This window comes from Crinia signifera, chromosome 1 (assembly GCF_055691185.1).
Source record: "Crinia signifera chromosome 1, ASM5569118v1, whole genome shotgun sequence".
NCBI classification, from domain to species: Eukaryota; Metazoa; Chordata; class Amphibia; order Anura; family Myobatrachidae; genus Crinia; species Crinia signifera.
This window is the reverse complement of record NC_139217.1, coordinates 117,008,968-117,023,375: the sequence shown is the minus strand read 5'-3', so window position 1 is coordinate 117,023,375 and position 14,408 is coordinate 117,008,968. Positions and strand designations below refer to the sequence as shown.

At 43.3% G+C, this 14,408-nt stretch overlaps 1 protein-coding gene across 1 annotated transcript in view; it reads right to left on the bottom strand.

Annotated features, from left to right (window-relative positions):
- The window catches only part of GUCY1B1 (guanylate cyclase 1 soluble subunit beta 1), an 81,227-nt gene extending 79,921 nt beyond the window's left edge, over positions 1–1,306 (bottom strand). Inside the window, exon 1 of the mRNA XM_083172233.1 lies at positions 1,137–1,306. Coding sequence (XP_083028359.1) covers positions 1,137–1,139 — 3 coding nt within the window. The 5' untranslated portion in view covers positions 1,140–1,306. The remainder of the gene's footprint in view (positions 1–1,136) is intronic.
- Between the last annotated feature and the right edge of the window lie 13,102 nt (positions 1,307–14,408).

The window sequence follows — 14,408 nt, the reverse complement described above, 5'->3', positions numbered from 1 at the left end:
AATTACTGTCTGTGCAATGAGGTCTCAATCAGGCCCCCTAAGAGCACAACATGCTAAAGAGTACTGTGGGCCTGCCTTTTTACCATTTTAAAAATAACTTCTCTAAACTATTGGGTACGACTAGAAATATGTGTGAAAAGCCAGATTTTTCGCACATTTCTGCTCGGCCCTTGTTGGCATAAATAATGGGCACCTGCACCCGAACAGGGCAACAATTTAATTGCTCCGTTGGGTGCAGGGCATCCAAAAAACAATTGATTTACCCTCAATATGTTATTGACCATAATGTGTTTGTGCTGCGATTTGTGCTGGGATGTATTAAACACACAATAGTGTAATTCATTTGGAAACCTTTCCAAAAACATTGATTGTTGTATATGTTTCCTCCTGCAATGTCACCATGACAATAATCACTGAATGCACCTGACTGACAGCTGACCGGCAGAGTCAGGAAATACAGCTGCAATTGATAAAGCAGATGTATATTAGCAGCATGTTATACACATGTACGAGTGTTTGTCACTGCATGCGGAAGAAGAATGTGACGCATTAGAACTCAGTCAGGGCCTTTTCCAGAATGATAACCTCAGCTCGCAGCACCCTGATGGAAATTGTCATTACATTGTCCCCAACTGTTCATGCTAACTAGGCAACACAGCTATCGACATAGTTCCATGCATTACTGACAACAGCAGATACAAGGTATTTATTTCCCGATAATTTGGCAGCAAAAATCTATTTAAAGCAATAGTATTATGACACTTGTGGCATTGCCTGCAGCAATCTGCCTTTCTAGCAGAGCATCCATTCGATAAGACGATGGAAAGCTACGCTACAGCCATGGGAAAAACGTGATAATAGTATTAATTATTTGTACCAGCATGCAGTGTATGTAGGATTGCAGAGGGAAACAGGATGCCTTTAAATGATAACACATCCACCCACATATATTATTATGTCTTCTATGATGCACTGATTCTTTATCAGCTCAGCAGAAATCACAGGCATTGCATATAACAGAACACTACAGGGCTACATATGACAATAGAAAAGGTGCTAGCATGATTCCTATAACATACTGTACATGCAGATTGTACACTGCCATCTTGTCTTATTACACTAATTAAAGCACTTACCATTGTGTCAGTGATCTCCCCCTGTGCACTTTCCAACACAGAAAATGTTATTTAGAGAGTAAGCCAGTGACAGCCTCTACACAGGCAGCAGCAGCAGCAGCAATACGGTATTTGTGTAATGATGGGAGGCTCAGACACCAGCAGCAGCAGCAAGGGAAAATCGGGCACAGGGATCCGCCTCTGTCTGACAGACAGCTGCCAAGAGCCAATGGGCGCTCACATAGTGGTGGGGACTCCGTAATAAGCAGACGATACAGCTGCTTTGACAATGTGATCTTTGCAGGGGGGAGTAGCAGCCATCATCAAACCAGCGCTGCTCTGGTTGCTGCAGCAACCACACAGTCTGAAGCAAGGGCTGCTGTATAGATGCCTGTATACTTCTGGGCAAGGGAGGGTTGAATGCTAAGCTACCACGTTTGGAGGAATAACCTATATTTGTATAATCTATAATTAAATACAAATTATGTGGAGAAGTGATATTGTTTCGACCTGTGAGCGTAATACATGTATAGAGAGAGATACAGAGTGAGAGATCATATATAAATATATGGTACAGTACTTGTGTAGTTTCACAGCGCTACTGGATCGCATGCGATATTGCATGCAATTTGACGTGCGATTTACTATCCATTTCACAGTGGCGTGCGGTGGGGTGAGGCACAGCCTTTCTTGTCATACTAGCGCATATGCCGGCGTTTTGAATTGATAAAGTATGTCAAACATACAAATAATTTATAAAAAAATTCTTATTTTTGTTATTCTAATCATTTTTATAGTCAAAACGCTGGAGTAAAAAGTCTATGGCAGGTGAGGCAGTGACTCACCTGGCTACCTTTTTTGCACATCTCTTCTTAAAACTCAGTGAATCTCCAGCAGTACACACTGCTGCACATGTTTATAATGCTGGTATGTACCCCAGGGCTCATATATTGTGTGCATATCTGGCTCTGGTACTTGCCAGGGACTCTTGAGCCATTTACCTCACTGCACGTTCATGCCATTTCATTACCCCACTATCCACTAGGGCGTGGAGTTGATTTTATATAGTGTGGCAAGCCATGGAGCCGGAAGCGTGGCGAGGGGCCACGCAATGTAATCAACGGAATTGCATGCAAATGCCATGCGATAGTCGCTCTGAAACAACATCCGTGTCCCTTCGCAGGGCTCACTGCGCTCGTCACGCTTCGGGCTCGGTGACTCGCTGCGCTCGCCACACTGTATAAAATCAACTCCACGCCCTAGTGGAAAGTGGGGTAATGAAATGGATAGTAAATCGCCTGCGATATCGCACGTCAAGTACCAAATATATATATATATATATATATATTGTGTACACATATATTGTGTATATATATATATTTATTTTACACAGAAGTATTAATAATCTGTGCTCTCAACCACAATGTGTTCTCCACTAATCATATCTGTTATAAGGTCATTCCAGACCAATGGAGGGCACTCAGTCTGAGTTCAGTAAAGGGAAAATTTTTATAACACATCACCAGTATAATTCAGTATTGTCGACATTTCTACTCCTCAGGGTTGTTGTAACTAATTAACTAATTATACAAAGACTGCAGCAGTATCTAATACTGGAATGCATATTATATATAGGATGCATTGATCACAACATTTCTTTGGCAGTATTTATTTCAGGGTCTAACACAAAAAGATGCTTGGGGCTAATAACCATGTAAAGCTGCCCATGGGAGAAGCAGCTGGTCTTGAAATCTTCGCCTTCAGCCTTCAACTACAGATTTTCATGTGAAATAGATCTTGTATATCTTAGGTCATCGAGGTGGTTCTCCACTAAGGTAACAAAAAATGGGGCAGATGTTTTAAGCCTAGTTATGTGATAAAGTGGTGATACAGTAACACGCTGCTTGGATGTCTTTGACAATTGTCTTTAAGCTAAGACAGTATAGCGAAGTGTTCACAGGACAGAGATTCAATTGCACAACAGTGCAATTGCATTGCTGGGATGTGCCTGGCTGAAATAGAGAGAGAGAGAGAGAGAGAAACATTTTCACACAAGTCTTTCAATTAACTTGTAGGGTGCCAGTCCAAGGGGTTAGATAATGAGCAGCAATAATTTCACTAAATAGTGAAGTAGAAGCACCAATTCATCAGTAGATAAAATAAAATTAAAATAAAATAAAAAATAAAATAAAATTATTAAATCCAAAATTTTTAATAATCCCCCCAAATAAACATAAAAAATTTGACATCAGTCAGCAAATGACTAAAGGCCCCCATACACTATTCGATTTTTGACCAATTCCACACGATTTCAGCACTTGGGCTAATAAATTGCGTGAAATCGGCCCAAAATCGCATGTGTTTGACATTTGATCTGATCCGATGTGCAGTCCCGTGCGCATCTTACCGGATCAGGAGGTTGGACATGCAGCATGTACGATCAGGTCCGAACTCCTGCAGCGGGTGGGCAGCAGCGGCTCAAATGAGTGGCTGGTGGGTGCAGAGGAGGGTGCCTGTGAGGAAGCAGTGCGGCCGCGACGGTGATCAGAACAATGGGGCAGGTGGCGGTGATCATCAGTGTGCTGTGTGCAGCAGGTGGGCAGCAGCGGCAAATACAACTTTAAAATAACGTGTCAAATGACTGTCAGGCTTGTGATTGGCTGAGATAGAGAACTCTCAGCCAACCAGCGGCCTCCCTCCGCAGCCGTTGATTGGCTGAGAGTGCTCTATCTCAGCCAATCAAAAGCCGGAGAGTCATTTGACACATTATTTTAAAGTTGTAATTGCCGCCGCTGCCCGCCCGCTGCGGCGCTGGACACTGATGATCACCGATGCCCGCTCCACTGTTCTGATTACCCCCTGCGGTTGCATTGCTTCCTCCCCGGCACCCCCTGCCAGCCCCCCCACTGCTCCTCACCACCCTTCAGCTTTTTACATGTTATAAGTCGCAGGCAATTTATCACATGTTAAAAATGGCACATCAAGTCCTAAATCGTATGTGAGCCCCCCGGGGAGCTGCCGGGTGGCTTGGAGGAGAATTGGGTCCAACTTGTCTACATAGCTGCATTTTGCCGGGCGCCCATCCAAATCAGGTACATGCTATTTACATGCGATCAAATCGCATGCAGATCGCATGTGAAAAAAGGTACATCAAGAGCAAAATCAGATAAAGCCTCCCAGGGGAGAGGCAGCAGAATTTCAAGGGAAAACTAGTCATTTTTGTGGTCAGATAAATCTGGCTCAGTGTATGGGCACCTTAACATTACTCTCATTAATTGGGCATTTTGTATAGTCACCCTTCCATATGTTTGGCCGGATAATATTCGTCATAATCTACGGTACCGTTTCGGCTCAGGAGGGAGGTGCTCTTGGCACATGACGTCAGCGCCCGCCACCAATTCGCAGAAGAATGGTCAGCATAAAATGAAGTCCAGGCTTACTTTTATCTGCGAAGAGAGGAAAAATTATTTGATGGTGAGTAACGGGTGCATCCGAGCAGATGTATAAGCGGAAGGGATCCGGCCGCCGAGCGGTCATGCATTCGATGAGGTCGGTGTTAACCTGCTTGCTAGGCAGAAATATATGCATCCTAGCGAACATGTCTTAATCGGTTCCATAGTGTGGAATTCTAAGGGTTAGTTTACAAAGGAGCAATAGAAAAAGTTAAAATACTGTAGCTGCACACATAGATAACATTCATTATTCTGCAAAGGGTATTTTAATTGGCCAAGCACCCTTCCTTCCTCAGTTGTAGAGTACCAAGCTGAGAGCCAACGTATGTATAACAAGCATACCACCAATATGGTGACTACGTAGTATAACAATCAGACCTCCAGTGTATACGTATCTAGTTACATTCAGCAGACAGCAACCAATGTTCCAATCTGTTAATGATGTCAGACAGGAAACTGGGAAGTTCTGTATCTGGACACTATTAATAACTTAAACCTTATGGGAGCTGATGGTTCCCAGTGACTATTCCCCAAGCAATGATTAATGGGGTTGTTACTGTTTGTCTACTTAAGTAACATATCAGCTGCACTCAGCCATTTAACAGTTCTGTAGCTGTAATACTCAATTGCCTTGAATCAGTAGTTAGCACAGTACTGTATTTGTACCAAGTGCTTGCGATCTGTGCAAAAGAACAGTTTGCACATGCGCAAAACCTCTGCAACATAGCCACCTGCAGATAGGACTAGGGGCGGGGACCCAATGAAATCCCTGTTTGGAAAAAATCTATCTGATTAACTGACACAATCCATTATCCTTCAAAAACTGACACACTCCATTATCCTTCAAAACTGTTTATTATCTCCAAAACAGATACAAGGTATGAAACTTTGGGCCTAATTCAACAATACTTGTAATGTGGGGACTAATATATATATATATATATATATATATCCTTTGTAAATCCAATGCACTCACAGTTTTTTGTAATTTCCAAGGGCGGTGCTCCCATCAGGCACCCAGCAATCGCCAAGTCCTAAATTACATAATCCAGGGGTCCAGGGCACTCACCAAACTCATAGTCTGCAACAAAGTCCTTTATTATCTCATTGCTGAGAATAAGCCGACGTTTCGGACCATACAAGGTCCTTAATCATGGCAGTAATCCAACACAAAAGTACAGTTGTACTTTTGTGTTGGATTACTGCCATGATTAAGGACCTTGTATGGTCCGAAACGTCGGCTTATTCTCAGCAATGAGATAATAAAGGACTTTGTTGCAGACTATGAGTTTGGTGAGTGCCCTGGACCCCTGGATTATATATATATATATATATATATGTATATATATATATGTATGTATATATATATATATATATATACATATATATATGTATATATATATATATATATATATATATATATATATATATACACACACACACAGTATATATATATGGAATAAATATTAAATAATATTAATGTAAAGAAATTGTTTTAAAAAATGTTTTTAAAAATTTGTAAAATTCTTATGTGCAAATTGTTTGTGTCCAATCAGCACCAACTATAAACTGTGCCTGCTTGGGAATTAGTCTACATAGATATTTGACATGCAGCCTCCAGGTGTCTTGTTATTTACTGTACTGTATGTAGTCATCTGTAAGCTGGTTTCCTGGACACTGGGCCAGGCCACACTGTACTCAGAGAGACAGGACATAAGAGGTATGATGATTGGCTATATTGTCACCTAACTATATAACTGAATATCTTTTACAAACTGTAGGAAACTTTTTAAATATTTCACACATAAAAAATGTCTGAACAGTGTAATTGAATTATTTTTTTATCCAAACTACGCAAATGGCTTGTTAGGGATATTTGACGAGAGGGCTTTTCATAATCAGATTCATTGCTCTAAGTATGTGACTTTGCGGGTTAATATAATTTATTATCTCTCGCGGCAAACTGCTTCAATATTTCACAGTTCCAACAGATGATTTTGCCAGCCAAAGTGTGAAACATTTTTTCCTATCTTGACTTTTGAACACCAGCCAATTGTCAGCTGAGCAGGCAGCTGGGATGCATAACATGACAGAGAGCTTTATCAACTCAGCTGCACAGTGACTTTCTCAAATACCAGACCAGGGCATTTTTTTTGTTTCACTTCTATATCCTGCTTTTGCCTCTATTGCAGAACTATCAATGCAGCAATTGGCACTTTTCCAGAGCTATGCTGTAAGCATGGCATGAAAGCAGCAATGTGGCTATGAAATGAGGAGGGGGCAGTGGCATACTTGCCTACTTTTGAAAAGCAAAATGAGGGAGATTTTAGATGATAGCAAAATGCACCGAGAGCAGCGTCGCGCATCATTATATACATACATACATATATAGAGATCAGTGGACCGGCACTCTCTGTTTCTGCTGTCGGGGTCAATATGCTTGCCTGGGTGCCTGCTTCAGTGTACATGTGTTCAGGTGCGCCAATGTAGATTGCTGTAGAAAGCGTCACTCCAGGGCTTGTGATCAAGTTAACATTTATTGGGTCATTGGGTCAACGCCGTTTCGGGCCTCCTGATGACGGGCTGAGGCCCGAAACTGCATTGACACAATAAATTTTCACTTGATCACAAGCTCTGGAGTGACGCTTTCTACAGCAATCTACATATATATATATATATATATACATACATACATACATACAGTATATATATATATATATATATATAGAGAGAGAGAGTGGAAATTTAAAAGTCAGGGTATGGAACAAACCAGAGGATTTAGTTCTGCGCGCGCCGAAGGCGCGCGCGCTCTGCAAAAGGGGGTGTGGCCACAGGAAAAGGGGCGTGTCTTTAAGTGAAGTGTGCCACACCACATACCACTCATACACCACACTAGTAGGACTCCTTATACTATCTAGTACTAGTGCCCTTACACAATGTGCCACACAATGGGCCTTATTTTGGTTCACACTTTCTGACAAAATCCTTCTTAGATGGACAAAACCATGTGCACTGCAGGGGGGCAGATGTAAAATGTGCAGAGACAATTAGATTTGGGTGAGTTATTTTGTTTCTGTGAAGGGAAAATACTGGCTGATTTATTTTTACACTGCAATATAGATCTCACTTTGAAGTAAAACCCCACCCAAATCTAATTATATCTGCACAAGTTACATCTGCCCCACCTGCAGTGCACATGGTTTTGCCTATCTAAGAAGGATTTTGTCAGAAAGAGTGAACTAAAATAAGGCCCAGTATGAGACAAAATTCAAGGACAAAGGGACAGGGAGGGTGACATCAAAGAGACAGTGGGAACACAGAGAGAGTGACAGCAGGGACACAGAGACAGCCACATATGTACTGTATATTGGGCATCATGGTATGTGGCATATGCTCATTATACATATACCGCACACCGTGATGCCCATTATACATATGCCACACACCGTGATGCTCTATTTTACATATACCGCACACCGTGATGCTCCATTATACATATGTCACACACCGTGATGCTCCATTATACATATGCCACACACCGTGATGCTCTATTTTACATATGTCACACACCGTGATGCTCCATTATACATATGTCACACACCGTGATGCTCCATTATACATATGTCACACACCGTGATGCTCCATTATACATATGTCACACACCGTGATGCTCCATTATACATATGTCACACACCGTGATGCTCCATTATACATATGTCACACACCGTGATGCTCCATTATACATATGTCACACACCGTGATGCTCCATTATACATATGTCACACACCGTGATGCTCCATTATACATATGTCACACACCGTGATGCTCCATTATACATATGTCACACACCGTGATGCTCCATTATACATATGTCACACACCGTGATGCTCCATTATACATATGTCACACACCGTGATGCTCCATTATACATATGTCACACACCGTGATGCTCCATTATACATATGTCACACACCGTGATGCTCCATTATACATATGTCACACACCGTGATGCTCCATTATACATATGCCACACACCGTGATGCTCTATTTTACATATGTCACACACCGTGATGCTCCATTATACATATGTCACACACCGTGATGCTCCATTATACATATGTCACACACCGTGATGCTCCATTATACATATGCCACACACCGTGATGCTCCATTATACATATGCCACACACCGTGATGCTCCATTTTACAGATACCACACACCGTGATGCCCATTATACATATGCCACACACTGTGATGCCCATTATAAATATGCCGCACACCGTGATGCCCATTATAAATATGCCACACACCGTGATGCTCATTATACATATGCCACACACCGTGAAGCCCATTATACATATGTTACACACCCTGATGCCCATTATACATATGTCACACACTGTGATGGCCATTATACATATGCCAAACACCGTGATGCTCCATTACATGTATGCCGCACACCGTGATGCCCATTATACACATGCAGAACACCGTGATGCCCATTATATATATATATGTCACAGACCGTGATGCCTATTATACATATGCCACACACCCTGATGCCCATTATACATATGTCACACACCCTGATGCCCATTATACATATGTCACACACTGTGATGGCCATTATACATATGCCACAGACCGTGATGCCCATTATACATATGCCACACACCGTGATGCCCATTATACATATGCCACACACCCTGATGCCCATTATACATATGTCACACACCCTGATGCCCATTTTACATATGCCGCACACCGTGATGCCCATTATACATATGCCACACACCGTGATGCTCATTATACATATGCCACACACCGAGATGCCCATTATACATATGCCACACATCGTGATGCCCATTATACATATGCAGAATACCGTGATGCCCATTATATATATATGCCACACACCGTGATGCCCATTATACATATGCCACAGACTGTGATGCTCCATTATACATATGCCACACACCGTGATGCCCATTATACATATGCAGAACACCGTGATGCCCATTATAGATATATATGACACACACCGTGATACCCATTATAGATATATATGACACACACCGTGATGCCCATTATACATATGCCACAGACCGTGATGCTTATTAAACATACCAAAATAGATGGCTCCGGTAGTCAACCACGTGTTCTTGCCAACAGCTGCCCTACTGATTTGAGAAGTTTAGCAATATAGTGGCTTAGACCGTGCCCGCCCAAAAAGCAGAAATGACAGAATGACTATAGTAAGCTATCCCATGTTCATTATTATTTCACATAACAGTAGTCATGGGAACATGACAAACAGGTGACATTTCCAGCTGTATGAAAGCATGTCAGTGGCACACACTGCAACCTACATACACTTACACCGCATATATATATATATATATATATATATATATATATATATATACATACATACACACACGTATACATATATATATACACATATACATACATATATATATATATACATTTATATATATATATATACATATATATATATATACACACTTATATATACATATATACACACTTATATATACATATATACACTTATACACTCTCTCTATCTCTTTTAAGTGCCCCTTGTAGGAAGGCAGGCAGGCAGCTAGAAAATTAATGGGGCATGACGACAGGAGGAGTCGGAGCATGTCTTGGGACGGGAGCCAGTCGGGGACCAGTGGTGAGGGTAGAGGTGATCGATAAGAAGCAGGCTTAGTGAGTGGGGGAGAGAGGAATGCAGCTTACAGTCAGAAACACTCAGTTAACTTTAAGCTTTTACTTACTGGCTGCAGCTGCTGCTCCTTACACCGCTGAGACGAGTCTGACTGACACTTGTGTGCTCCCGGCTCCCGCTGCCCGACTCACTGTCTGCCACTGCCGCTCCTGCACGCTCAGGCCAGCGCTACCCACACAGCCCCGCGGTGGCCATCCTAATTACGTCACAGCGTTGCGCATTTAGGCCCCGCCCCCGCAATGACGCGTTCGCGCATGCGCATTCCGTTTTCATTGGAAAGGGGACAAAAAACCGGGAGAACCCCAGGGATTTGCGGGGGGCGGGAGAATGATTGGAAAAACGGGAGACTCCCGCTAAATGCGGGAGGGTAGGCAAGTATGGGCAGTGGCAAATGCAGGATTTTCAGAAGGGGGTTTCCAGAGGGGCTGAGCAAAGCACGGAGATGGATACTTAGGTGACCCAGTATACGCCGGGTCAGTTAAAGTATTATAGATAGACCAAATGTATATTAATAATAATAATAATAATAATAATAAAAAAATATACACACACACACACACATATATATATATATATATATATATATATATATATATATATGTATATATGGGTTTCGCATCCTAAGAAGTGACACACGTCATGAAGTTGGATCTGACATTACTTATGTGAACAATACTGTGATCTGTATTGAAAAGTGAACTAAACTTTGTATAAACCGTTTTACTGATACTGTGATGAAATTTTTAATAAAAAACATCTTTTATGTACCAATGCATGATTGTTAATGCACTAGTGGTGAAACATACAGAGCGCACATTTATCTCTTCTTCTTCTATCTATCCCACCTGGTACCTATATTTAACAGCTAGGTACGGTAGAAGTGCTGCTCACTAATCAGCGCAGAAAAAGGACCACACTCCCCCCCATTTTTTACATATATATATATATATATATATATATATATATATATATATATATATATATATATATTAGAGATGAGCGGGTCCGGATCCCCGAGATCCGACAGATCCGAATATCGGGGATCCGGGCCAGATCCGAGCCGGCTCGGGTGTTCCCGCCTTAATTCCGGACCAATAACGAGGCCGAACGTCATCATCGCGCTGTCGGATTCTCGCGGGAGCGGGATCTTATAAAAGACGCACGCGCGCCCGCCATCTTCACTCCAATCTTGGAGAGGGAAGAGGGTGGTTGGGAAGCTCCGTGTGCTCCGTGCTGTGCTCTGTGCCATGTGCTCCGTGACCTGACCTGTGCCCTCACTGCCCTGTGCTGTGCTCCGTGCCATGTGCTCCGTGCTGTGCTCCGTGACCTGCCCTCACTGCCCTGTGCTGTGCTCCGTGCCATGTGCTCCGTGCTGTGCTGTGCTCCGTGACCTGCCCTCACTGCCCTGTGTTGTAGACTTGTGGCCTGAGCCCTGTAGTGTGATTTAACTAACTAGGTGCTGCAGTGCTCACACGCAGGGGCTGCAGTGTCCACTGTCCAGGGGCTGTCCTGTGGCCCGTGCCCTGATGTGATTTATTTAGCCCTAAGCCCTGTGTTGTGATTTATTTTATTTAGCCCTGAACCCTGTGGTTTTTTTTGTGATTTAACTAACTCAGTGCTGCAGTGCTCACACACAGGGGCTGCAGTGCTGCTGAGTAGTACACTGTGTACAGGGGCAGCATTAATACAAGGGGCTGTGTCCAGTGTGACGGCCTATATCTTATCCATTGTCCAGTGTCACAAGTCACTCACGACATATATCCTGTGTCCTGTCCTGTGTGACGACTGACGACATATCCTGTGTCCAGTGTGACGACATATATCCTGTGTCGTGCTGCAGTGCTCACACGCAGGGGCTGCAGTGCTGCTGAGTAGTACACTGTGTACAGGGGCAGCATTAATACAAGGGGCTGTGTCCAGTGTGACGGCCTATATCTTATCCAGTGTCACAAGTCACTCACGACATATATCCTGTGTCCTGTCCTGTGTGACGACTGACGACATATCCTGTGTCCAGTGTGACAACATATATCCTGTGTCCAGTGTGAAGACATATATCCTGTGTCGTGCTGCAGTGCTCACACGCAGGGGCTGCAGTGTCCACTGTCCAGGGGCTGTCCTGTGGCCCATGCCCTGATGTGATTTATTTAGCCCTAAGCCCTGTGTTTAGCCCTGAACCCTTTGTTTTTTTTGTGATTTAACTAACTAACTCAGTGCTGCAGTGCTCACACACAGGGGCTGCAGTGCTGCTGAGTAGTACACTGTGTACAGGGGCAGCATTAATACAAGGTGCTGTGTCCAGTGTGACGGCCTATATCTTATCCATTGTCCAGTGTCACAAGTCACTCACGACATATATCCTGTGTCCTGTCCTGTGTGACGACTGACGACATATCCTGTGTCCAGTGTGACGACATATATCCTGTGTCCACTGTGACGACATATATCCATTGTCCAGTGTGACGACATATATCCTGTGTCCAGTGTGACGACATATATCCTGTGTCCAGTGTGACGACATATATCCTGTGTCCAGCGTGACATATATCCATTGTCCAGTGTGACGACATATATCCAGTGTCCAGTGTGACGACATATATCCAGTGTCCAGTGTGACGACATATATCCTGTGTCCAGTGTGACGACATATATCCTGTGTCCAGTGTGACGACATATATCCAGTGTCCAGTGTGACGACATATATCCTGTGTCCAGTGTGACGACATATATCCTGTGTCCAGTGTGACGACATATATCCTGTGTCCAGTGTGACGACATATATCCTGTGTCCAGCGTGACATATATCCATTGTCCAGTGTGACGACATATATCCTGTGTCGAGTGTGACGACATATATCCAGTGTCCAGTGTGACGACATATATCCTGTGTCCAGTGTGACGACATACTGTATATCCTGTGTCCAGTGTGACGACATATATCCTGTGTCCAGTGTGACGACATATATCCTGTGTCCAGTGTGACGACATATATCCTGTGTCCAGCGTGACATATATCCATTGTCCAGTGTGACGACATATATCCTGTGTCCAGTGTGACGACATATATCCTGTGTCCAGTGTGACGACATATATCCTGTGTCCAGTGTGACGACATATATCCTGTGTCCAGCGTGACATATATCCATTGTCCAGTGTGACGACATATATCCTGTGTCCAGTGTGACGACATATATCCTGTGTCCAGTGTGACGACATATATCCTGTGTCCAGTGTGACGACATATATCCTGTGTCCAGCGTGACATATATCCATTGTCCAGTGTGACGACATATATCCTGTGTCCAGTGTGACGATATATATGTAGTGTCCAGTGTGACGACATATATCCTGTGTCCAGTGTGACGACATATATCCTGTGTCGTGCTGCAGTGCTCACACGCAGGGGCTGCAGTGCTGCTGAGTAGTACACTGTGTACAGGGGCAGCATTAATACAAGGGGCTGTGTCCAGTGTGACGGCCTATATCTTATCCAGTGTCACAAGTCACTCACGACATATATCCTGTGTCCTGTCCTGTGTGACGACTGACGACATATCCTGTGTCCAGTGTGACGACATATATTCTGTGTCCACTGTGACGACATATATCCATTGTCCAGTGTGACGGCATATATCCTGTGTCCAGTGTGACGACATATATCCTGTGTCCAGTGTGACGACATATATCCTGTGTCCAGCGTGACATATATCCATTGTCCAGTGTGACGACATATATCCTGTGTCCAGTGTGACGACATATATCCAGTGTCCAGTGTGACGAAATATATCCTGTGTCCAGTGTGACGACATATATCCTGTGTCCAGTGTGACGACATATATCCTGTGTCCAGTGTGACGACATATATCCTGTGTCCAGCGTGACATATATCCATTGTCCAGTGTGACGACATATATCCTGTACACAGGATATATGTCGTCACACTGGACACAGGATATATGTCGTCACACTGGACACAGGATATATGTCGTCACACTGGACACAGGATATATGTCGTCACACTGGACACTGGATATATCCTGTGTCCAGTGTGACGACATATATCCTGTGTCCAGTGTGACGACATATAT